The sequence below is a fragment of the Clarias gariepinus genome, chromosome 28, assembly GCF_024256425.1.
Source record: "Clarias gariepinus isolate MV-2021 ecotype Netherlands chromosome 28, CGAR_prim_01v2, whole genome shotgun sequence".
NCBI classification, from domain to species: domain Eukaryota; kingdom Metazoa; phylum Chordata; class Actinopteri; order Siluriformes; family Clariidae; genus Clarias; species Clarias gariepinus.
In genome coordinates this window covers 7,773,328-7,797,312 of record NC_071127.1, presented here as the reverse complement: position 1 = coordinate 7,797,312, position 23,985 = coordinate 7,773,328, and the positions used below count along the sequence as shown (strand labels likewise).

At 37.0% G+C, this 23,985-nt stretch overlaps 2 protein-coding genes across 2 annotated transcripts; both read left to right on the top strand.

The window, feature by feature from the left end:
* Window positions 1-317: 317 nt before the first annotated feature.
* On the top strand, window positions 318-2,317 carry LOC128515734 (oxysterol-binding protein-related protein 2-like). Its single transcript, XM_053489891.1, has one exon. It carries the CDS (start codon window positions 382-384, stop codon window positions 1,786-1,788), a length of 1,407 nt encoding a protein of 468 aa, XP_053345866.1. The 5' UTR covers window positions 318-381; the 3' UTR covers window positions 1,789-2,317.
* Window positions 2,318-9,401: 7,084 nt separating this feature from the next.
* LOC128515735 (major histocompatibility complex class I-related gene protein-like) lies at window positions 9,402-16,277 on the top strand. The gene is made up of 6 exons (XM_053489892.1): window positions 9,402-9,493; window positions 11,071-11,325; window positions 12,088-12,375; window positions 13,025-13,312; window positions 13,761-13,853; window positions 14,525-16,277. The coding sequence occupies exons 1-6, from the start codon at window positions 9,430-9,432 to the stop codon at window positions 14,566-14,568; spliced, it is 1,032 nt and encodes a 343-aa protein (XP_053345867.1). The 5' UTR covers window positions 9,402-9,429; the 3' UTR covers window positions 14,569-16,277.
* Window positions 16,278-23,985: the final 7,708 nt, after the last annotated feature.

The following is a 23,985-nucleotide window of genomic DNA, read 5'->3' as shown; positions in this document are numbered from 1 at the left end:
ATAAAGAAAAGCCTAATTCAGATCTACCAGATCACCTACGTATTATGTAATCAGTCTCATTTGTAAGTTGCTGTGGATAAAAGCATTTAATAAATAAATAAGTAAATGTAATGACTAGGTCACTGATTCACTGCATTAGCATTCTGTACTGCTTTATAACATCACACACAGTACTTTTTTTCCTGCTTGAATTTAAATGTTCACGCGTAGCAGCTATTAGCATTTCTATGTGATAAGTTTGCATGCAGTATTTCTCTTCTTAAATATGCAGCCATAGCAACTCATCATTTGTCTGTGCTGTATTTTGAAAGGTCTCGAACAGACTGCTGCTTTGAAAGAATGATTCTCTCTCACTGATGAAAATATTCCTAACTGTCCATCATGAACAGTGAAGAGGAGTTTTATGATGCAGAGACAGGTTTGGAATCAGATGACTCCTGTGAAGTCAGCTTTAAAGATGCCTCTGGGTTCGAAAAAAAACAGTCATCTAATGGCTGTGTGCGATCAGAGAATGGAATGTCGGAACGAAGGACAACCCTCCCTGCCCCCATGTTTTCCAGACATGACTTCAGTATTTGGGGCTTCCTGAAGAAATGCATAGGGATGGAGTTGTCCAAGATAACTATGCCAGTGGTTTTTAATGAGCCACTGAGCTTTCTTCAGAGACTTACAGAATACATGGAACACACATACCTCATTCATAAAGCTTGCACACTATCTGATTCTATAGAGCGTATGCAGCTTGTTGCTGCATTTGCTGTGTCTGCTGTGGCGTCACAGTGGGACAGAACTGGAAAACCTTTTAACCCTTTGCTGGGAGAGACCTATGAGCTCATAAGGGAAGATGAGGGATACCGGTTGATGTCTGAGCAGGTTAGCCACCATCCCCCAGTTAGTGCTTTTTACGCTGAATCACTTAGCCAAGATTTTCAGTTCCACGGCTCTATCTATCCCAAACTGAAGTTCTGGGGCAAAAGTGTAGAAGCAGAACCGAAAGGAACTATGACACTAGAGCTATCTAAGCACAAGGAGGTTTACACATGGGCAAACCCTATGTGCTGTGTGCATAATGTCATCATAGGCAAATTGTGGATCGAACAGTATGGAACAGTAGAGATCATCAACCACAGCACCGGGGACAAGTGTGTACTTGCTTTTAAGCCTTGCGTTATGTTTGGCAAAGAACTGCACCGGGTGGGAGGTCATATCCTTGACAAGAGTAAGAAGAAGCGGTGTATTCTGTATGGGAAGTGGACAGAGTGTCTTTACGCCATAGATCCAAAGGTCTATGAAACAAATAAGAAGGCAGACAAGAAAAGTGGAAATTTGAAGAAACACAAGCAGGAACAAAGTACTGGTAGTGGTGCTGATGATGCTGATGAAATGCCAGAGGTTCAGGAAACAGTCACTATGATCCTTGGCAGTACATTATTGTGGAGGATAACCCCTAGACCTGCACACTCGAGCCAGATGTATAATTTCACCAGCTTTGCCATGATGCTCAATAAACTGGCTCCTGGCATGGAGGGTATCATAGCACCAACAGACTGCCGCCTGCGTCCAGACATAAGAGCAATGGAAAATGGAGACATAGACACTGCGAGTCAAGAAAAGGAACGACTTGAAGAAAAACAACGGGCTGCACGTAGAGAACGTGCTAATAATGAGGAGGAGTGGTCCACCAGATGGTTCCAGCAGGGCACAAATCCTTATACAGGAACCTCAGACTGGATCTACACAGGTGGTTACTTTGACAGGAAATACTCTGACCTCCCTGATATCTACTGATTGGAAAAAGAGCAAGTTTGCTTATACCTCTGGTCTCTTCGTCACCTGGTCCTTATCATTATCTACTCACAAAAAGCCTTTATATTTTTTATAGTATTATTTTTTTTCTTTCAGCTATCAATATGTGAGACATACATGAATAGTTCACTGAACTTATTAACAAAATCTCTTCTGCCTACATTTCAACCAAATCTTTATATTTAAAATCTAAAACCCAGAACTTAATACGGCTGATTCCTTTTTTTTTTTATGTAGGAAATGCAGTATGCTTTCCCCACTCCCACACGTAATTTACTTTTATGGTAAAACACATAGGTAAGACTAAGTTTATGTATAGTGATTAATGCACAAATCGGGCTCCTCATCATATGTCATGCTTGTTATACTCAGGTGTTTTATGGATACACTATATTATTGATGGCTTGTTACTACATTAACAGCGATGGAGTTTTATGAGACTCTTTTAGCTTTTTATGGTCAGACTAATGCAACTATTGTATCATTACTATAATAGCTAATAAATTGTCCAGTATTAAAAAAAAAAAAAAACATTAGAACTTTGATAATCTCACTGTTTGAGACAATAAAATGCTGGGGTGTTACAAAACACTGACCCTCTCACAAATATACACACCTGCTAACCCTCCTGTTTTTCACTAGCTAGTAATTTTTCTCCCGAGTTATAACAATATTTTACACCTTTCCCCCTTTGGCAAGTAGTATGCAAATATGACTGCTGCATGTAAGATAACCAGGTAGCCCTCTTTAACCAAAGTTGCTTGTGACTCAGACTAAATTAACTATCAGTCAGCTGTACAGATAACTACTAGATGGAAGTATTAATATTTGGGTGATTGTAATGTGCCAGTATGACCCCAGGTATGACAATGCATCTCCTCGGTAATTAGCTTATAATTAACACAGACCACGAGATAAACTAGTCTGACTAAAAAAAATAAATATATATATATATATATATATATATATATATATATATATATGTGTGTGTGTGTGTGTGTGTGTTTGTGGCAATGTGGGTGATTGGGTTCTTTCATTGGCTCACAAGTAAGTCAATTGTCACCCACGATAGCCTATCAGGATGGCTCTTGCAGGTATTTAAGGCTGGAATAATCTACCTGGTGTACGTCACGACTAGGACCGCCTTCACGGCGTGCGCGAGGACAGAAGGTGTGTAGTTGGTTTTTTTTTTTTTTTTTTTAAAGCTATGTGGCTAATGAAGAGGTGGGCATGTACATTAAAATTCCGATGTTTTATTTCTCCCTTAGTATGCGCATTGACTCTGTTTGAGTCAGACTGTCTACTCTTTGTTGGGTAGGTATACGCTCCTTACGTGCTGCGCGTTCTGTCATTGGGTGATGTTAACCGGTGTTTGTTTACCACTTAGCCGTGGGGCCTTTTTTTGTGTATGTGTTATTCTGCATGGTCCGCTGTGAGCGGCACTACAACTCGCGTGGCGAAACGATTCGTCTGGGTAAGTAAGTTTCGTTTTCTCTGGCTTATGGTAGAGATGCGATTTAGTCATGGTTCTCTTTCTTAGTAGCTATGGGTGTCTGACGCGGTGCCGGTGAGTCTCGTGATGGCGGAAGTATTTGCCCTCCGCCTTGCCTGAGGACGGCGCTGCTGTTTCTCCTGCTGTTTTTTTTTTTTTTTTTCTGAGTTATTGTTTCTTTGTTTTGTTTTTTTATTATTATTATTTTTGCCGTGACTGTATTAGTGGTTCAGAGCTGCCCTGCTACTGTCTGGAAGCCAGTTTGGACTTCCGGGTTCTCTGCATTTTTGTGTTGTGGAGTCACAAGCAACGTTAGGAGAACTCTGAACTTTAGGTGATAATTTTTGGTGAGCTGTCCGAGCTATGTTATTTGTTTGTTTAAATTGTGATATTCGTTTTTGTTTAGGGCAACGAGAACTTGTTCTCTTTATTTTCTTGCCTTCTTTATCTATTGTGTTTTTTATATTTTTATTTTTTTTTTGTGTGCGTTTGGTTAATTGTATTTTGTGTTGTCCATCTCGGGCACTGTTGGCAGGGGCGTAGCAAGCTTTTCAAAAGTGTGGGGGATGAATGTGATTTGTTTGTTAACAATAAAAATGATGAATACAATGACAGAAGGGTACAAAAGGTATTAACATACAAGATATAAAAAGCTTTCAATTTAAATAAGTGATAGTGATACTAAAAACACACTCAGAACACACTTGCTAGACTTGCCAAAGATTTAGAATCAGAAATGCTTTAATCTCAGGGAGAAATTATTTTGTTACTCCAAATATACAGACATTTCATACAAACATTATACTGTATATTCAGAACAAAAATATAAACAACTATGCACATATATAAATGCAACCAACAACTGACTAAATAGTATATGACCAACTATATCTCCTAATGTTAAAAGAACCAAAAGTGCTCTTTCTGCTCTCCTTAAAAGAGACAAACTGCTCAGCAACCTTTTTTCTGTTTCCCCTGTCCAGCTAGTCTTTATGTACATGGCACACAGCAACACTGTTGAGGCGAGTTTGGGTTAGTGAATATTGAAAAGTAATACAATGAAATTAATTCAAACAGCATCTAATGGTAATAGGCTACTGTTGTTTAATGTCAACATTTTTCAACTTTCATCTCTTAATTTCACTTACAGGATTTCTCTTGAAAAAGGTGTCAATCTTCTCCTGCCTCTTACTTTTCTGCATCTTAATGATACTGTGTGACAAAAGGACAGTGGGAAGCTTGATAGTGAAATGGGTCTGACAGGACTGGGACTGATACATTTTGCTTACTTGCAGCTAAGCAAGTAAGCAATGATATAAAACAAAAAAAAAGTCCTCACAAAAAGCTTTTTCTAAATAACTATAAACAAAAGTATAATATAAATAATTCAACAATTTACTGTTTTTAAACATTAAAATAATATTCTTCCATAGTCAACAGGTATGCAAACTGACATTATTTCTCACTTTTTTTTATCTCCTCAACAGATCCAATCAAACACAACAGGCACGTCAGCTAATGAACAAACAATGCTCAAAATATCAAAATCAATTGCACTGGCAATAAACCCATAAATACATTGCTTAACATTGTCAATTTGTCCTTCTTCATCACAGTTACTTTATGCACTGATGCCACACACATAACCGAATTTAGCTCAGTTAGCTACTGAACACTATCCCAATTAGCAATTACCATTAGTCTAAAAAACTAAATATAATACAGAAAACATTCGACATGTCAACAAAACATAAACAGAACATCTTCCCAAACATATATCAAGCTTATTTAAAAACATCAAAAGCATAAACATTCAAAGTAACTGGAAAACGGAGATGTAAATAATCATAACCATAAGTTCCCGCCTCCTCTGCACGAGCTGACCGATAAATCTAACACACCGAGAAAGGCGGGACTTAAGGCAGAACAGCCAATCATCAGCCGGTGTCATGTTTGAGAGGGAGGGGAGAGGAGAGCTGAAGCGAGCGGAGACACAGAGCGGCCAGAGAAACGGAGGAGCGAATGCCAAGGTGTTTGTTCAAAACTGCGGGAAAACTGTAGAAAAGTGTGGGTGTTGAACCCTCTCACCGGGAAAAGTGTGGGTGTTAAAACATCCCCCACGGGTGCGACGCCCCTGACTGTTGGGCTCGGAGGCTAGCTAGCTCAGAGTATTGGGGGTAGTATAATTGTATGGAGTGCAGTTTGTGTTCACGTTTCACTTTGTGTAAGTGTGTGGATGTGTGTGTGGAGCACCTGTAAGGCCGGTACCTCCTTTAGTCTGCCCTTACCGCTGAGAAGCCGGTGCCCGAAATTTTGTTTCGGTTTGTTTGGCTTTATTTTATTCTTCTAAGTACACATAGTGCCTTGTCCTTTTTTTTTTTTTTTTTGATTGCGTGTGATAGCTATTTGTGATCCAGAGATAAATGTACAAGTGTACATTTGTATTCCTGTCTCTCGTTCATTCAGCCTAATGAACCTCTGTTCCTTATTGGTGTTATTTCCCCGGTTAACCTCGGGGTGGCGTAATCGGGTCTAAAACTTTATATTTAATTGCCTTGCCACGGCATTGCCACATTTCTATATATATATATATATATATATATATATATGAGAGGGAGAGCTTTATCCTAAAAGCCATGCTTATTTTATTTTTGGTAGTAGCTGTTTTCATGTTTTTGTTTCAGGTTACCTATACCCTAGCTTTGTTTTTTTATTTTTTTTTATTTAGTATAAATCCTATTACACATTAAATTGATAGTCTTATTCAGTTTAATCTTTGTTATTCAACCAATTTTTTTAACTTACTTTCATTTCTTTCTAAGGTTGGCACCAACATGGTGGAATACCCCAAGCAGGCTGAAGGGTCAAGGCCGTACCCCTACTGTACATCCTGACGTTGGGAGATGATGACCAGCGCTGCTCTCAGGCATTTGTCATTCTGGTGGGACAGGCTCTGGAGCAATGCACACTACTTGGGGCGGTTGATGTGTGCTTTAAGGCATTTAATATTTTTGACATTTAACTATTTAAAGCAGTGTGCTTCTGTATAGGACTTTTTGTAATGTTGCTATGAAATAGCAAGACCTACTTGAAAAGTCATAGACAGTGTTTGTATGTTAAAACGGAACCAGGGCTGGATAGTTTTGTTCTGCAGAAAAGATATCTAATGTCACAAAGAGATCCTGCTCTGTAGAAGCTGTCTCAGCCTATTTGTGTTATTACTCCATTCTGCCCTTGTGAGTAATAGTATAGTAATGATGTCGCTGTTGATTATCTGTTCTTGTGCTTTTGAAAAATAAACGTTTTTTTCTATGAACATTTAATAGGATGTTGTTTGTTGCATATATGTATGGTTTGCAAAACTTGGAAATTTTTTGTAATAAACCAGTATATCAAAGTAATTTAACTGTTTAATAGATGTGTTTTTTTTTTGTTTTTTTTTTTAACAGATTCACTGTAAAACATAAATAATAATAACCTATTTGTGAGCTAGAATTAACTCAACATTCCAGTTAAAATTAACCAACATTTGACCAATTTATGTGGTAGAATTAACCCAGCATTTTAGTTAAATATGACCCAGCGTTTGGGTTGAATATTTAACCCATTTTGCTGGGTTAAAAAAGTAAATTAACCCAGCATTTAGTTAATCCAATAGTTACCCAGCAGCTGGGTTAAAAACAACCCAGATTGGGTTGTTTTTAACCCAGCATTTTTAAGGGTGTATGTATATACATTTATATGCATTATATTTTATACATATCTTTATTTTAAAAAAAAATAATAATTGTAAAATGTGTGTAATTGCCTGAGGTTTTTATTTGTTTGGGTTTAAAATGCATAGAAAACATCTCCAGTAGGATCTCCTTGTCATGCCAGTATCATTGGAAGCCATCAGGACCACATTTTCTTGTCTAAGAATAAACCTATCTTCCATCTGTCCCATGTTTGGTGCTCCTTTGCAAATTCCAAATGGGCAAGTTTGTGGTGTGGGAGGAGACGTCTCTTTCGAAGATGTTTTTTGTTCTTTAAGCCCTTCTCCCACAGATGTCGTCTTATGGTTATTGGGCTGCAGTCAGCATCAGTTAGAGCTTTAATTTGGGTTGAGGATTGACCTGTGTCTTTACAGTTAAATCCTCTGGCTCAGTGCAGGTGAATTTTTTTTTTTTTTTGCATCTACCACTTTGAGAGAGATTACAGTTGTATGAATGTTACTAGGATGTTATAGAATTTTTTTTTTCTGAACCCACATGGGTAATATAAATGTTAATGTTATGTTCCCTGAACCACATTAAATTGTCCTTAGGTTAGGGACAAGTATGACGAAATCTCTCACTAAGTAACCTCTCTTCACACTTGAGTTTCTCGCCAGAAACAACATGATCTTATTTCCGCACCCACCCTTCTTGTAAGATTTGGCTTCTGTGGACTTCGTACTCTTCTCGAAGGTGAAGCTCGACCTCAGAGCTAATCGTAAAGATCATTCATGTCGCAGATGTGACAGGAGGCAAATTAAGCACATACTGTACATCTACACATACTATTTTTACATTAATTTAAATAGATATTCTGACACAAGAGTTCTCAAATTTTCTTTCATCCAGTGACTTTACCAATCAAATTAATTCTACAGACCTGATCAGTACAAATTTTTTATGGACATATTCCAAGTATCCATATGAAATTCAAACATTCAGTAGTGAATAGACAAAGTTACAGTAAGCTTGTGGATGACAAGTGCAATAATCTAAAACAAACAGATCAAAATCATAACACATTGCAAATGCAACATGTGTTAATGGAAGGTAACAACATAGGAAAAAAGTAGAAACTGACAAAGTTGATGTAGTGCAATGTGAGAGGTGCAACTTGAAGAAATGAAAAAGTGACCTCAGCATTGACCTCTAGAAGTTTCATGAGTACTACAAAATTGAGTTCAGGTTGTGACAAGGTATGTGCAGATTAGATTGGTAGTGAGCCTGTAGCAAGGGTCCCTCAAGCCCAGAACTCCCAATATCCATTGTACTGGTCCTGTAGAGAGGCGTTCAAGAGCTACATGGCCCTGGGTAAAAAAACAAAACAAAAAAAATTCTCCTGGGTAAGTCTCATGAGTAGTCCAGTCCTGTCACAGAAGTCTGTCACTGAACATCTCAAAGCTCTATGCAGATGGTTGATGCTGGATTTAATGAACAGCAGTTTGTTTGTGGTCTAATAATTAGTATGCGATAATATCATGGAGATTTCATTTTATCTCTGAAGTTTCCATTTCCAGAACACTTTATTTTTAATGAAAATTGTCATGAGAAATAAGTATTATTAGGTTTTAAATTTACAGGTTTACATTTTTGTATTGTACATCTGAGCAGAGTGGGGTTAAGGATCTTGCTTAAGGGCCCAGCAGTGATCTGTAGACAACTGTGTTAAGCACTGAGCGACTCCTGCCCTTAGAGAAATAGAAGTAGTAAAATAGAAGTTTTGTTTCTATTGTATATGCTTCCTCTGGGCTGTGTCATCAGCTGGCATGAAATTTTATTTCATTGCTATGCTGATGATGCTCAGCTTTACCTCATTGACATTTGAGGTTTATATTTTTCTTTTACCTCAGAAACTCCCCTTGCACCTCCAGGGTCTGGTTCGATTCCCTCCTAGGGGTCTGTGTGCATGGAGTTTGCATGTTCTTGCATGAATACTCCGGCTACCTCGCACAGTCCAAAGACTGGTAAGATTACATTAGGCTAATTGGCGTTCCCAAATCGTCTGTAGTGTGTGAATGTGTGTGTGTGAATGTTGACCACAGTTGTGAAAATGGGAATAAATACAATGGTCACCACTGGACTCTATGGTCTCTAGTTGGACTACAGAGGTTCTATTTATATTTCTTGTAACACATAACAGCAGTCTACAGCAGAGAATGCAGCATGGGTGTGCACCACAATCTGACTTCTGCACCCACCCTAAGGGAAACATCACGATGAAGTTTTCGTCAACAGATATCCGGTTTATGTAAGTGCGTCACCAGGGGGCGGAAGTGAGCGTTTAACTTGAAATCAAAAAATAAAACGGACTCGCAGATCAGTTTACCCTTTAAAAAAAAAAAAAAAAAACTGGAATTATGAAGAAATGACTTCAACATGGGGCCAGCAGAGATTATTTACGGTTTATTCTTCCTCTTACACATTGCTCTTTCACGTTGTGGTAAGTGTTGGTTTTGTGGAGACTTTTTAAAACAAGCTTCGTTTTTGTTTGTTTGTTTGTTTGTTTGTGTGTCAGAGTCGCGTTTACTACAAGATGTGCATGGCGGGAATGCGGCACTCTTCAGTGTTTAGTTTCACTGTTACTGCTGCAGCTGCCAAAAGGTAGTTTTCTGTCTGTTTGTTAATTAGATAAAATCATTTGTATTGCTATTCGAGCAAACACATTGTCGTGTTGTTCAGTTCAAAAGTTTAAAAGGCACCTCGTAAAAAAAAAAAAAAAAAAAATATATATATATATATATATATCATTATTATTATTTATTATTATTATTATTATTATTATTATTATTTAATGTTATGAGAGGTGGACAAAATTCACAAATCCTGTAGTTAAGTAAAGAGGTTAAGATTCCCATCAGCGTGAAATATTGCTCAAGTAGAAGTTCTACATTTACATGTTCACTTAAGGAAAACTAAAAAAAAAAAAAAAAACACTTAGACAAGTGATGCGCATTACTGTTATGGTTGCGAAAGGGAGGACCTACTCAGTATTAGGCAGGGGGTCATAATGTTATGGCTGATTTTTGTGCATTAATTTATGACCTTTGCAAAGGTCCTTAGCCACCCCTCGGTTCTACATATTGAATTACAAAAAAAAAAGTTAAAGAATTGGAAACAAATGTTTCCCTGCGACAGGCTGCGAAGTGCCCAAATATACAATTTAAAAACGTGGTTTTTTTTTTTATGTAACAACCTCAGCAGCAACCTCATTTCCCCTTTCATCACTGTGTGGCGTAACAAACTGGACTGGGCTGAAAATAAAAGCCAAAAATTTGCCCGCAATTTTTTTTCCTCCCTCTTTTCTGTATATATCTGGTGGCCTGTACAAGTTTTGACATTTGCTGATTTTTAGGTTTTCCTACACTTCATTCAATTACGCAACATAAAAAATGAGACATTACCTTTCAAAACTTTATTTTCAGTTCTACACAAAGATGCTGTCTACAACTCCATTCATCACTTTTCATGGAAGAACACCATTATCCACATCAGTTTCTGTCTCATCATCTGAACTTAAAGCTGCATTTAAACTGAAGCCTCATTATAATCCACTGATCTCTCTCTCTAAATCAGTCTGTTCTATTTTGTCAGCTTTTTTGTTATTGCCGTCTTCTATTATGTCCTTTTAGAGCGTTCCTAAACTGTTGTGTGTACATGTACAGTATGTAGTATGTAAGGGCTCTTCTCGGTTTTCAGGATTATGTCATGGTGCAGGAGCAAAGTTGCAATTTGATATCTGATTGTAAACTGTTATACATTATACAGATTAACCGTTTTCATGGGTGTGTTGGGTAAACTGGCTTTTCACACATTGATACCCCTGTAGGCTGACACAAATGTATGGAATCAAAGCATGTCTATGCCATTTTGTTAAAATACGTAGATGATTTCTTAAAGAATATGCATTTAAAATAACATGATTGCTGCAACTTATTGTATGATTTATTTACTTTTTTATTGTTCAGACTATTGCATTCAGACTATCTGCATTGACAGTATCTTTTAAATATTTTGCAGATGTTCATTCTTTGAGTTGCAATTTCCTGGGCTCTGAAGGCCTCGGCCTTCCCAGTTACACAGAGAGTGTTACTGTGAATGATGTGACCCTCTTTTACTATGACAGCGCCATGAAGTCATCACCACCATATCCTGAATGGGCTAACACCCCAGATGCTCAGCAACACTGGAAAGAAATCATTTTATTATCACTCCACAACAGGGCACAAATGGGTTCAGCACTCCAAACAGCCATGTCAGAGTTCAACCTCACAGGTACCTCACATGGATTTTCTGCAATAGATAACAAGTAAAAGACTTTGTCTATTAACATTCCTCATTTGACAAAAAAAAAAGGACATTGCAAGATTAACACATTATATGATTATTCAATTTATAATTTGCCTACAAAATAAAACAAGTCTGTATCAGACCTGCCAACTTTTAAACATTTAACATTTAAGCACAGACTGGGCCTGGGCATACAGTACTCCAAACTATTACAGGGTTAACCAAACTAGCTTTTAAGTAGTCACTGACACACGCCCTTTCCTCCTTCTCACTCTGGTGTATTGTGGTGGTAGCCTGTCCTCACCATGCATGAAAAGTGGACCTCAATGTGAGAAAGTTTAAAACATATTTGCTCTAGTCAGTTGCTCATTAACAATGAGTTTTGTAGCTGCAGTGTTGATATCTGGAAAGAGCTGATTATCTTGCAGCTTTTAAATATTAATTGATGTTTTTTTATGTCAGTAATAATTGAATAGCTTACTATTAACCATGTTTTGCCAATTAGCATTTTATAATTTAAGCAGACCATTTAAGCAAGTTTAATATTGTAATAAAAAATCTGTCCAGTAGGTGGCAGCATGGTTCTATAATACTACTACTGCTACTACTACTACTAATAATAATAATGTTCCTAGTAAAAAAAATGTTGTTGCATTTGTGTGTGTATGCATATATATACACACACACAAATGCAACAACATTTTTCGCTGACATCTACATTTTTATTTTTTTTATTGTGTATTACAGGCACATTTTCAAAAATGAATGTATACCAAGGCTACAGTCGCTGTGACCTCTATCCAGATGGCACAACCAAGGCATCATTAGCGCATGCATTCAATGGAAAGGACTTTATAACTTTAGATATTGACAATAAGAGATACATTGCTTCCGTTCCTGAAGCCCTCAAATATAAACGTGTCAGAGAAGGGAATATAATCATGCTTGAAAGTGTGTTGTCATTCTACAAAAAGACCTGCTTTGACCGCCTTAGGATGTTCTTAGAACATGCTCCTCAACTCAGCATTAAGAACGGTAAGATACGTGTCAGAGAAATGTAGAACTTTTTAAATGCATCAATGTTTACATCATTTGTGTCTTTACAAATAATATGTATTTAATATGATGGAAAATAAGTATTCGGACTCGCATTTAGACTTAATGAGTATTTCCAGTGCATATATATTTCCATGTCCTTTTGTATGAAGAAAAATATTTTATACAAAATATATGTATGTGCAGTAACATGATTTATGTTTCTGAATAGTATATAGTCATATTTTATATTTATAAGTTCAAAAATAAAATACATTATTCAGTATATTTAAATGGATATAGTGGTAAAACAGTGTCTAAATACTTTATACCACTGTATAAAGTACAGTTTATATTATTATAAATAGCTTATTTTATATAAATGTAATTAAGTTTGATTATTGTACTGATCATATAATTTTAATACATTATATAGATCATTATACAGATAATGAACATTATTCCGCATTGTATAGATTATTTTACAGATCATTTACATTATTCTATAATATATATATATTATACTGATTTATACAAAGAGAATCATACTAATCATAGAGACCAGACACTATACTGTACATATATTACGTAGATGACATTCCGTAAAAAAAAAAATTGGTGGTTGTGTTTTTTTTTTGTTTTTTTTTAGCTCCACAGATAAGGTTACTTAAGAGGCAGAGAGCAGGATCCACCATTCTCACCTGTCATGTGACTGGGTTTTACCCCAGAGCGGTGCAGGTGAAGTGGATTGGAATGAAAAATGGAAAAGATTTACAGCTCATAGATGATGAAATAAATGATGTTCTGCCTAATGGTGATGGTACATATCAGACTAGAAGAAGTGTGATCAGACCTGAGGAGGACACAGAAGATCAGCTCTATACCTGTGTAGTGCATCACAGCAGCCTCGGAGAGGGAAATATTACAATCACCTGGGGTATGAACTCACACATTTAATTTAACTTATATTTTGTTTTAAATAATTGATCTGGTTTATGATTTAGGGTATGATATTATTATTATTATTATCACTATAATCTGTAATTCAGGATAGTATGGTGTGTACATCATTATGTCCGTGTATACCACACATGACAATTATATAGATGGTGTCCAGGTGTATAATATTTCCTAATTGCTTTCTAATTACACAGACAATAAATACCTAGATATATTCTATATCATATTATATATCACAATATCATATCAGTCTTTGATGTTACATGTTGTCTATTTGGTTTATTATACAGTATGATGTACATTTAATAACATGTTCAGGTAGATTATTAATATTGTCTTTTCCTCTCTAAATACAGTAGCACAGTACACATTTTCTTTTCATGTCTTATATTAAAAACATTTATATTTTTTATTTGTATTTAAAGAAGAGACCTCCTTCGGGCATCCTGTCTACATTACCCTAAGCTGCATTTTCGTTCTCGCTGTAGTCGGACTTGTAATATGGTGCTTAGTAAAAGGTGAGCAATTAAACCCTAACAATTAGTTAAGTTCAGATCAGTATGAAAGTAAAAAAATTAGTACCGACTATGTCATGTGACTACCAAGATGTCTGATAAAAGAGTAACCTAAATTGATAGCTTCTCTTCTGCTAATTATTTTCATATGCAATATGTTGTGTTGGACTTATTCAAAAGAGAAACAAGAGTCTAAAAATGAATATTTTAATTATATTTATTCGCATGTTAGTGTTTGTTCAGTCAGTGTATCTGTTGCTAATAAGACGATACACAGGCTAAACAATATGGAATATTCTGTTCTTCATGCGTGATTAAATGATGTTTAGGTAACTAATACTGACATTTTAAACTTTCTAAGTAATAACTACTTGTTCCAGTGTTGAATCACAAATCCCTTGTTATACCCACCAAGTAGTGGCCTTGATCAGGGGTTAGAGAGGGACTATGGCTGACAGATGTTGTGAGGTCACGTGCAAAAGGTTAATTACTTTCTGTTGATTGCCTTTACTAATCCTGAGACTGAATGCAAAACAAGCTATAATAATTAATTACGTTTTTCTACAAGTATTTACTGTATATGCTAAAACTTTGTTCAGGTCTTAACTTTCTCTCTTACTAGCCATCTTTAACATGATGTCTCTTGTTGTTGTTCTCGTTCTTGTTCCTAACAGCCACTGGGAAACAACATAAATACTCAAGAGAACCCCTTCAATAGACCTGTCCTCACAATCTAGCCGTTTCTTCTGAGACGTGTGCACACGTCTCCTCTTCACTAGAGTGTTTTAAGTGAAGAATGAGAATTATTGTGTTTCTGGTTACGTTTGGCCTACTTTTCATACAAAGCCTCAGGTTCAGTCTGATCAACAATTTATTTTTAAAACGATCTTGCCATAGCAAATTATTTACAGAAGCCAGACTACAAAGGCATGAAGATACAACTTCAACAGAAGCACATTGTCATGTTACTGCATTTGGCTTTGCAGTAAGTGAAGTTTACTTTTCAAATAGTGTTTAACTGTAGTTAGAAACGGTCATATTATATCTCAGAGTACTGATTGAAATAATTATTTAAAAGATTTCAAAACATTTCTGGGTATTTTATTTTTACTCTGACAGGAAAACCCATCTACTATCTTTCTTACCCATGAGTCCTATCAGTTTCACTGTAGCTATTGAATAATATGTTGTAAGATACTAAAGTATAATTCAGGAGCTGTTAAAGGAAGGTGGTTTACAACTGACTATTTTACCCATACTGCTTTTCTGTGCTTGGCTTGCCATGTTTTATTTATTTATTTAAATGTATTTATTTTTTTATTTTTTTTAATTACTCTTTGTATATATACACTTCACTCCTTGACTTCCTTTTCTAGCTAAATATTAGTGATTGTTATTGTTTTTACTTCAGCCATTAGGGGGCAGTAAAGCTTTTATTAATATAGTTTATCATATTCCCTCACTATATGCAGTTTTATATGATGTTTTGATGCTGTTTATTTGTTTTTATAGCGTGTTTAATGCTAGATCAAATGCCTGAAATGTTCTATTGCCTGTTTGCTCCTTCAGTAATATTTATACTGTATGCAGTACAGATGGATTATGATCAAATCTCGTATACCTCACTGGGTGAACTGCATGCTGTCTGTGCTTGGTGATTGGTGGTGGGTGTCGGGTTGACAGATTTCACATCACACCCTTGTGATATGACTCAGAGTAAATCATGAGATAACAATACAGCCTACAGTAAGAGAGAGAGGGATGTGTTGGTTTAACGTTCACTCTGATCAACACCAGTATTGTCACCCTGCACACACTCATGATAGATTTCTGTGTTGTTAGAACGCCACCTGTTGTGGCAGGGGCAGGGGCACGATTAGGTCCATGACTAGACTACTAATTAGAATATCATGAGATCTAAACCCATCACCACCCCTCCTGGACTGGTGAGCCCCTGAGCAAGGCCCTTAACCCTCAAATGCTCAGACGTATAATGGGTTCAATGTAAATTACCCTGCATAAGGACATTTTACAACATTTTGAAAATTTTGTAAGATGAAGATTAAAGAACTATCTCATTTTTTCACTTCCTCAGAGCTCCGATTCCTTGCACACTGTATCATTTTATTATTCATTGCTTGTTGCTTTCTTTTATGTTCTTTTATCCAAACTCTTTTCATTTGGGAAATGGTTGCACTATTGTCTGTTTTATCTGCTGTTGATATCTTTTCCCTTTGTCTGCAATTTTTTTTAAATAAATGAATTCATTAAATGGATTCTAATTACTGTAATTTCATGTTTTTTATTGTTTTATTTTCTCTCTCCTGATTTGTGATGTACTATTAGATGTTAAAGGACATATATCTAGAACACATCGAGAATGCGTAATGTAGTGTGATTTACCTTAAATAAATGTTGTTTGATTATGGATAACCAGTTTGATTATTCATTAAATTGAGTAAATTATTATTATTTTTCCCTTAATTTAATATTGCTATGGTTATAAATGCATATAATGTATACATGCCTCTATTTAAAATAATTAAGAATTGGTTAAGGTTTTTATTTGTTTAAGCCTTAAATAACAATAAAATTTTTATTGTTTCGTTATAATAATCATTAATAAATTATTAATGTTATAAAAAAATTACTTCCAAAAACTTTCCATAATTTACAGGTTTCCTTTACCAAGGTTTTAGTAATTGCCGTAATTTAAGCTTCCAGGGAAGATTGTGTCCCAGGTTTAGTGTTGTGTGTGCAGGTACAGCACAATGTCCTCCCCTTTCCATTTTTTTTAATCCTTTACCCTCCCAGCTCAAATGCTTTAAAACCATTGGATGGTAAAATTGTATTTTTGGGTTGTAGAACAACTTTCTCCATGTAAACAAGAGGAGAAACATGATGTACTGCAACCGAAGCTGTAGTAATTTCACACACCACCTTGCACGTGTTTCTCATCAGTGAGTGGAGAAAAAACAGATTGAGCAACATACCTGAGGTTCTTTTAGCAAAGCAGCAGCGTGAGCTTCTTTTAGGCCACATCCTGTCATTCGTACATAAAGCTGATGGATGGAAGAACTAGTGAGTGGGGCTAACACTGAAAGAATGATTACGAAAGTGACCTACAGAAACACCTACAGGACGGCTGTACTGTATGTCCTGAGAGATGCATGGAAAAATCGATCGATGTAATCACTCACAACACCCCAGTATATACATCAAGGGGTTACGACAGATTTATGTATTTTTCCCCCCCAATGCGAAAGCAGTGTGGTTACATAAACACGTAAGCTCAGAGATGAATGACGTCTTTGTGTGAGAGCAACACCCTCATCATCAGCTGCACACTGGGACAGGCACGAACTGTTCAGAACAGACTAATGGTCATGAGGGAAATTATACACAAACATGTCAATGCTAATGGGACATTTTTCATGTAATTTGCATCATTTGTTTTGGCGTCTTTCCACTATTTTGTAATTATTTACTATGCCGTTGCTATTTTCTGCATTTCTCTAGCACTAAATGTAATAAAAATGGATTATTATGTTATAACCTAAGATTTAATTTTGTTATTAGGATGCTTTGCATACAATAGAGATTTCATTCATATTTTACTTTCAAACTATAACTTATTAAACAGGAGTGCACTTTTGATCTCACCAGTCGATATCACAATAAACGAGGGAAATCAAAAGTGGGACTTTTAATTGTGTAGAATAACAGAACACAGTTTATTTCTCTGTATAATCCCCTGCTACACTAATGTACTTATCCCAGCGATTCACCAGTGCTTGGATAACATCACGGTAGAAAGTGTTCTCAGTGATCTCAGACTGCTTGTCTCATGTCTGAAACACTGACCTCCCAGGAACTCCTTTAATGTCCCAAACATGTGGTCAGGATTGTCACTGTATGATGTAATAAATAATGTTTGCACCAGTCAAATGCTTTACTGCAGGTAACTGTGAACTTGAGACTCGTTGTACTGTGATTGAAGTCTTCTTCATCGTTTTTTTCAGAAATTTCCAAAAGACCTTTGATTTGAACCCCACTTGTGAGAATAAAAAATAAAAACGAAAAATATATATATATAACTTCCTTTTATAATTAAGATCACAGATTCACAATATTTAGCTACAACCAATTGGCAATGCTTGTTTTCCTTCCCTGAGTGCTGTTTTGTTAGCAATGAAGTTCATTTGCACCCATTATGGTTCTTTGCATATAGGATACACCCTGGTCTACCTGACAATCATCTCAATCAAAAATTTTCCAACAATCCATGACGGGTTGCACACACACTCACACTCTTTCAAATACTATGGACAATTTGGGAACACCAGTTAACCCATTTGCATGTCTTTGGACTGTGGGAGGAAACTGGAGTACCTGGAGGAAACCCACCAAGCACGGGAAGAACATGTAAACTCCACACACAGGGACCCAGGGTGGACTCTTAGCCACCATGCCACCAGGCTTCATCATATGAATACATTATGCAAGACCCAGATGGAAGCAATTAGTTTAGAAAGACCATGAAGAACTGTGGCATGCCTTACAGATAGCACTACTACTTGCGGAAGAAAATGAATAAACCTCCTCTGACCAATCAGCATTCAACAGCACTGTGGTGTAAAAGTTTAAATCATGATTATTAAATTTGTCCCAAACTTTTTTTAGCCACCAAACTTAACCCAAGTGAAGCTGCTCATTCCTGAAGTAATTAGGAACATTATGGCACTCAGTCTAAATTCTGATGAATGCCCACAGTGTTCAGCCCGCGACACATCGAACCAAAAGTTTGCCAAAAGTTAGCGAAACACAAAGGTCTTCTGAGGTCTCGACAAGGTCTTAATCTATAGAAACCAGATATGTTCTGATACTTATGTTATAATAAAAGCTGCTTTAAAAAATATTTCCACCCCATGCTCATTTAGATAAAGTGATTTGAAAGTGTGAGTTTCTCAAATGTCCTACAAAGATAAAACGGTGACACTATACTGTAACAGAGGCCGAGAAACAGTTACAGATGACAATACTCACAGATTGACAAGCTGAAGGACCGATTGACCACCGATTATTTCCTGTATTGTGGCCAATCATATGCACATACTGTATGTCAGTTATTCTCACTGGATTACATTAGAGCAGATGAAACAAGATGCAAGTGTGTGAAATCATCATGGTTTGTATTAAGGGGTAAACTGTATATGTTACACAAGAGTCATAACCATAGGCCAGAGCAAGGGTTACTAAACAATCTGAGATCATCAAAAAATGAACGTCATCATAAACAGAATAAAAACAAACCAAGAAAAAAGGAACAAGGGGTCAAGCCCTGGGAAATACTAAATTATAGCTAGGGAGCTAAGAAACAGGAACACAGGAAAATGCCGATTCTTGAATGAAGTCGAGAAATGAGGCACAAGCACATAAAACAAGACTTTTATCATGAGGATATAATAAAAAGACAAGTATATCTTTAAGATAGATAAAGAGTAAAGACCGGATCCGAATGAGGACAGGCTCAACATTGAGAAGGAAAAGCATTCTTATAGATATGGGCTTATAGGTTTATTTTTTATTACGGCATGTTTAAGTCCAACCAAAACTTTTGAGTGCATACTGATATAAGCGTAAAAAAATTACATTTATATTTACATTAAGCATTTTTCAGACACTATTAAAGTTTATGTCATTGAATAGATCCTTACACTGGGTTATGAGGTTATTAAATACCATTTGGAAAAGTGTTTTTTGGGAATTAACCCAAATACTTAAGAAACAGATAGGTCCTTAGTTGTCACTCAAAGACAAACCCTTATTTCTCTGTAGAATCCCCTGCTACACTAATGCACTAATCCCAGCGTTTCACTAATGCTTGGACACCATCAAAACAGAAAGTTTTCTCAGTATGCCAGAGCCATGACTGGACTGGCTCCCTCACGTCCTAAACGCCGGCCTCCCAGGAACTCCTTTAATGGCCGCATGTGGAATTGGCTTGAAGTGAGGTCTGTATGTGGGATGTACCTGTAACTCTCAGTTCTCTTACAGTAATGTGCAAGTGGTGCTGGTGAATGTTGCCACACAGTTCCTACAAGTTGGCAACAAGTTATTTATTGATTTTCAAGGATCAGGCAACTCACCCACCAAATGTTCACAGGAATGACTGCAGTGCGTTGCAGTGAGCTACCTCAGCCAAGATCATCATAAAACATTTGCACAATTAAAAGTCTTACTGCAGCTAAAAGTCTCTTACTGTACTGTACTTAAAGTCTTCGCTCAATTGATTTTACACCTTCATTTACCTGAAATTTCAATACAAATCCCAGTTTGACTTGAACGCCCCTTGTGTTTCATCTCCGCCTTCTGGTCAGGTCAAACAAAAAGAACAATATTTAAAAGAAAACTCCAGCCTTCATGGTTCAACACTGCTTATTTTTCCCATCATTATACAGTAGAAGCCTTTAAAAATGTTTTCCTAGTAATATTGTGAGAAATATTCAAAGGTTATGAAACTTTTATGATGTATTATGATTGATATAATGTCCCAACATACCAAGCTAAAGGCTCACAGAGGACACATAATCCTCTTCTAAACAGTTGTGAAGCCTGCAGGATAATTGTTCTCAGCGGCAGTCCTGAGAAACGCCTGCAGTGTTTTCCCTGCAATCACACACCTGATTCAACCCATGAGCTCCTTATCAACATCTGTGTGGGAAAACAACCCAGGCAGTCCTCAAAACTCGTGATGCTGTACTGTAGAGACACACAGGTCGATGTACGGTCAATACTGTAACAGCGCAATACTTTTCCTTTATTTTGTTTTGTCCTGGCTTTGATATGATTATCATCTATTTTATCACTTTGAACATGATATGCTTTCGCCTTAGAGGCCGGTCCTTCTCTTAAGGAATAACAGCTCTTACAAAAAGCATTAAATAAAAGTCTCTGATCAAATGCAGACACTTAAAGATGTTTATCAAAAGTATATGCAAAATGTTTGTCCAGGTCTATAAATCCGTCATGTGTAGAGCATCTTACTCTCCCTACTCCCTGGCACTCTTTGTCTCTACAGCTGTTGAACTCCTAATTCGATTGCTGACCTCATAATCTGCCCATTCGCTGGGATTTTTTTTCCCCTCTTTTCATTCCAATCCGTTCCCATGACCTCGAATGATGCACAAGCGCAGAAAGGTTTCGACCCGTTAAGAGTATCACTGTAGGATATGTTTTACCCAAGGGCAGAGACTGCTCTATCAAGTCAAGGACCATATGCACTCAAAAAAAAGTATAGCCATTAAGATACACTTTACTAGACTTTATGAAAGTAATTATTTTTCACATTTTATTTTAAGTGTTGGTTCATCTTGCAGAATTTTAATGTTTGTGCTTTTTAGGGCAACACTGACACACTCATTGCCTATACCACTTTATCCTGTATACAGGATGACCTGGGGCCTATCCCAAGAGATAGGGTACACCCTGGACATGGTGGCCATCCATCACTGGGCACACAGAATCAATTTTGGAATAGAAATAAGCATAATTGGCATGTCTTTGGAAGGTGGAAGGAAACTGGAGTACCTGGAGGAAACCCAGCAAGCACGGGGAGAAGATGCAAACTCCATGCACACAGACCCCAAGGCTGGAATCGAACCCAGACTCTGGAGGTGAAAGGCAACAGTGCTATCCCAATGCTGTAGAAGCAATTTAGTTAGTTGTGACATACTGTAAAGAAGGGGATGGAACAATCATTGGTACAGTAGTTTCAAACTTTGGCTTTTCAAAAAGTGGCTGTCCCAATCATGTCTAATCATTATCTCATGAATGAAGTCTTTAAAAATGGTGGATCAGACTGCATAAGAAATTTTACCATGGTATAGGTATCATGGTAATCCGATATTTTTGAGCAGGGTACTTATTGATTGGCTGATTATCACAGTATGGTACATGGTTTTACCATGGTATACTGGTACATGGAACAAGTTTCTACTATATATCATAGTATAGAACACGTACTTGGACAAAAATAAGTATTGTACAAACCCGATTCCAAAAAAGTTGGGACACTGTACAAATAAAAATAAACAGAATAAACAGAAAGTGGACGTTTCAAATTTTAATATTTTATTTAGAATAGAATATAGATAACATATCAAATGTTGAAAGTGAGACATTTTGAAATGTTATGCCAAATATTGGCTCATTTTGGATTTCATGAGAGCTGCACATTCCAAAAAAGTTAGCACAGTTAGCAATAAGAGGCCGGAAAAGTTAAATCTACGTACATATAAGAATTAGCTGGAGGACCAATTTGCAATTCATTAGGTCATTCGGCAACATGATTGGGTATAAAAAGAGCCTCTCAGAGTGGCAGTGTCTCTCAGAAGTCAAAATGGACAGAGGATCACCAATTCCCCCAATGCTGCGGCGAAAAATATTGGCGCAATATCAGAAAGGAGTTTCTTAGAGAAAGAGTTTAAAGTTATCATCATCTACAGTGCATAATATCATCCAAAGATTTAGAGAATCTGGAACAATCTCTGTGCGTAGGGGTCAAGGCCGGAAGACCATACTGGATGCCTGTGATCTCAGGGCCCTTAGACGGCACTGCATCACATGCAGGAATGCTACAGTAATGGAAATCACAACATGGGCTCAGGAATACTTCCAGAAAACATTGTCGGTGAACACAATCCACCGTGCCATTCGCCATTGACGGCTAAAACTCTATAGGTCAAAAAAGAAGTCATCTCTAAACATGATCCAGTAGTGCAGGTGTTTTCTCTGTGCCAAGGCTCATTTAAAATGGACTGAGGCTAAGTGGAAAACTGTTCTGTGGTCAGACGGATCAAAATTTGAAGTTCTTGTTGAGAAACTGGGATGCCATGTCATCCGGACTAAAAAGGACAAGGACAACCCAAGTTGTTATCAGCGTTCAGTTCAGAAGCCTGCATCTCTGATGGTATGGGGTTGCATGAGTGCGTGTGGCATGGGCAGCTTACACATCTGGAATGGCACCAATGCTGAAAGGTACATCCAAGTTCTAGAACATCATATGCTCCAATCCAGACGTCGTCTCTATCAGGGAAGACCTGGCATTTTCCAACATGACAATGCCAGACCACATACTGCATCTATTACAACATTATGGCTGCGTAGGAGAAGGATCCGGGTACTGAAAGGGCCAGCCTGCAGTCCAGATCTCTTACCCAGAGAAAACATCTGGCGCATCATAAATAGGAAGATGCAACAAAGAAGACCTAAGACAGTTGAACAACTAGAAGCCTGTATTAGACAAAAATGGGACAACATTCCTATTCCTAAACTTGAGCAACTTGTCTCCTCAGTCCCCAGACGTTTGCAGACTGTTATAAAAAGAAGAGGGGATTCCACACAGTGGTAAACATGGCCTTGTCCCAACTTTTGAGACGTGTTAATGCCATGAAATTTAAAATCAACTTATTTTTCCTTTAAAATGAATCGTTTTCTCAGTTTAAACACTTGATATGTCATATATGTTGTATTCTAAATAAAATATTGAAATTTGAAACTTCAACATCACTGCATTTTGTTTTTATTCACAATTTGTACAGTTTTTGGAATCGGGTTTGTATGTTCCTGCAAGTATTACACCATGCACGCGGTATAAACTAACACACTGTATCTAATAATATGTACAAAAGTAACATATTAGATACCTGCTGAACTTTGTTTGCTGCCGTGGTATCCAATAAGTACCATGGTATTCACCAAAGTGCATAAAGTATACCAAATAGTATAAAGTCCTACAGTGCCTGCATGCCATGAGAGTGTCTGACGTACCACAGTAATGAGATGTACCCTAATTTATTTCATGTTTACAATGAAGTTTTTATTTAACTTGTAATCAATTATACCCATACTATACAGTATGCATTGACGGTACAGTATATCACCCTAATGGTGATTAGAGCATGATCAGTGAAGTTGAACGGTAGTGTCAGCTGTGTCTTCGTCACGCTCAGTTAATTATCCCTCACGGTCCAGCTCTGTCCACTCATCTCTCCCATGGACTGCCGATGATGACTCAGGGCTTCTACATGCCCTGCAAGCAGATTTCCAACGCAGAGGCACTGCGTAATCCCTA

Excerpts from the sequence above, each read along its gene's own strand:
- LOC128515734 (XM_053489891.1), top strand. The coding sequence starts at position 382 with ATGAACAGTGAAGAGGAGTTTTATGATGCAGAGACAGGTTTGGAATCA.
- LOC128515735 (XM_053489892.1), top strand. The coding sequence starts at position 9,430 with ATGGGGCCAGCAGAGATTATTTACGGTTTATTCTTCCTCTTACACATT. Across the intron at positions 9,494-11,070 it reads CATTGCTCTTTCACGTTGTG|ATGTTCATTCTTTGAGTTGC; the intron begins GTAAGTGTTGGT and ends AATATTTTGCAG. Across the intron at positions 11,326-12,087 it reads GTCAGAGTTCAACCTCACAG|GCACATTTTCAAAAATGAAT; the intron begins GTACCTCACATG and ends TGTGTATTACAG.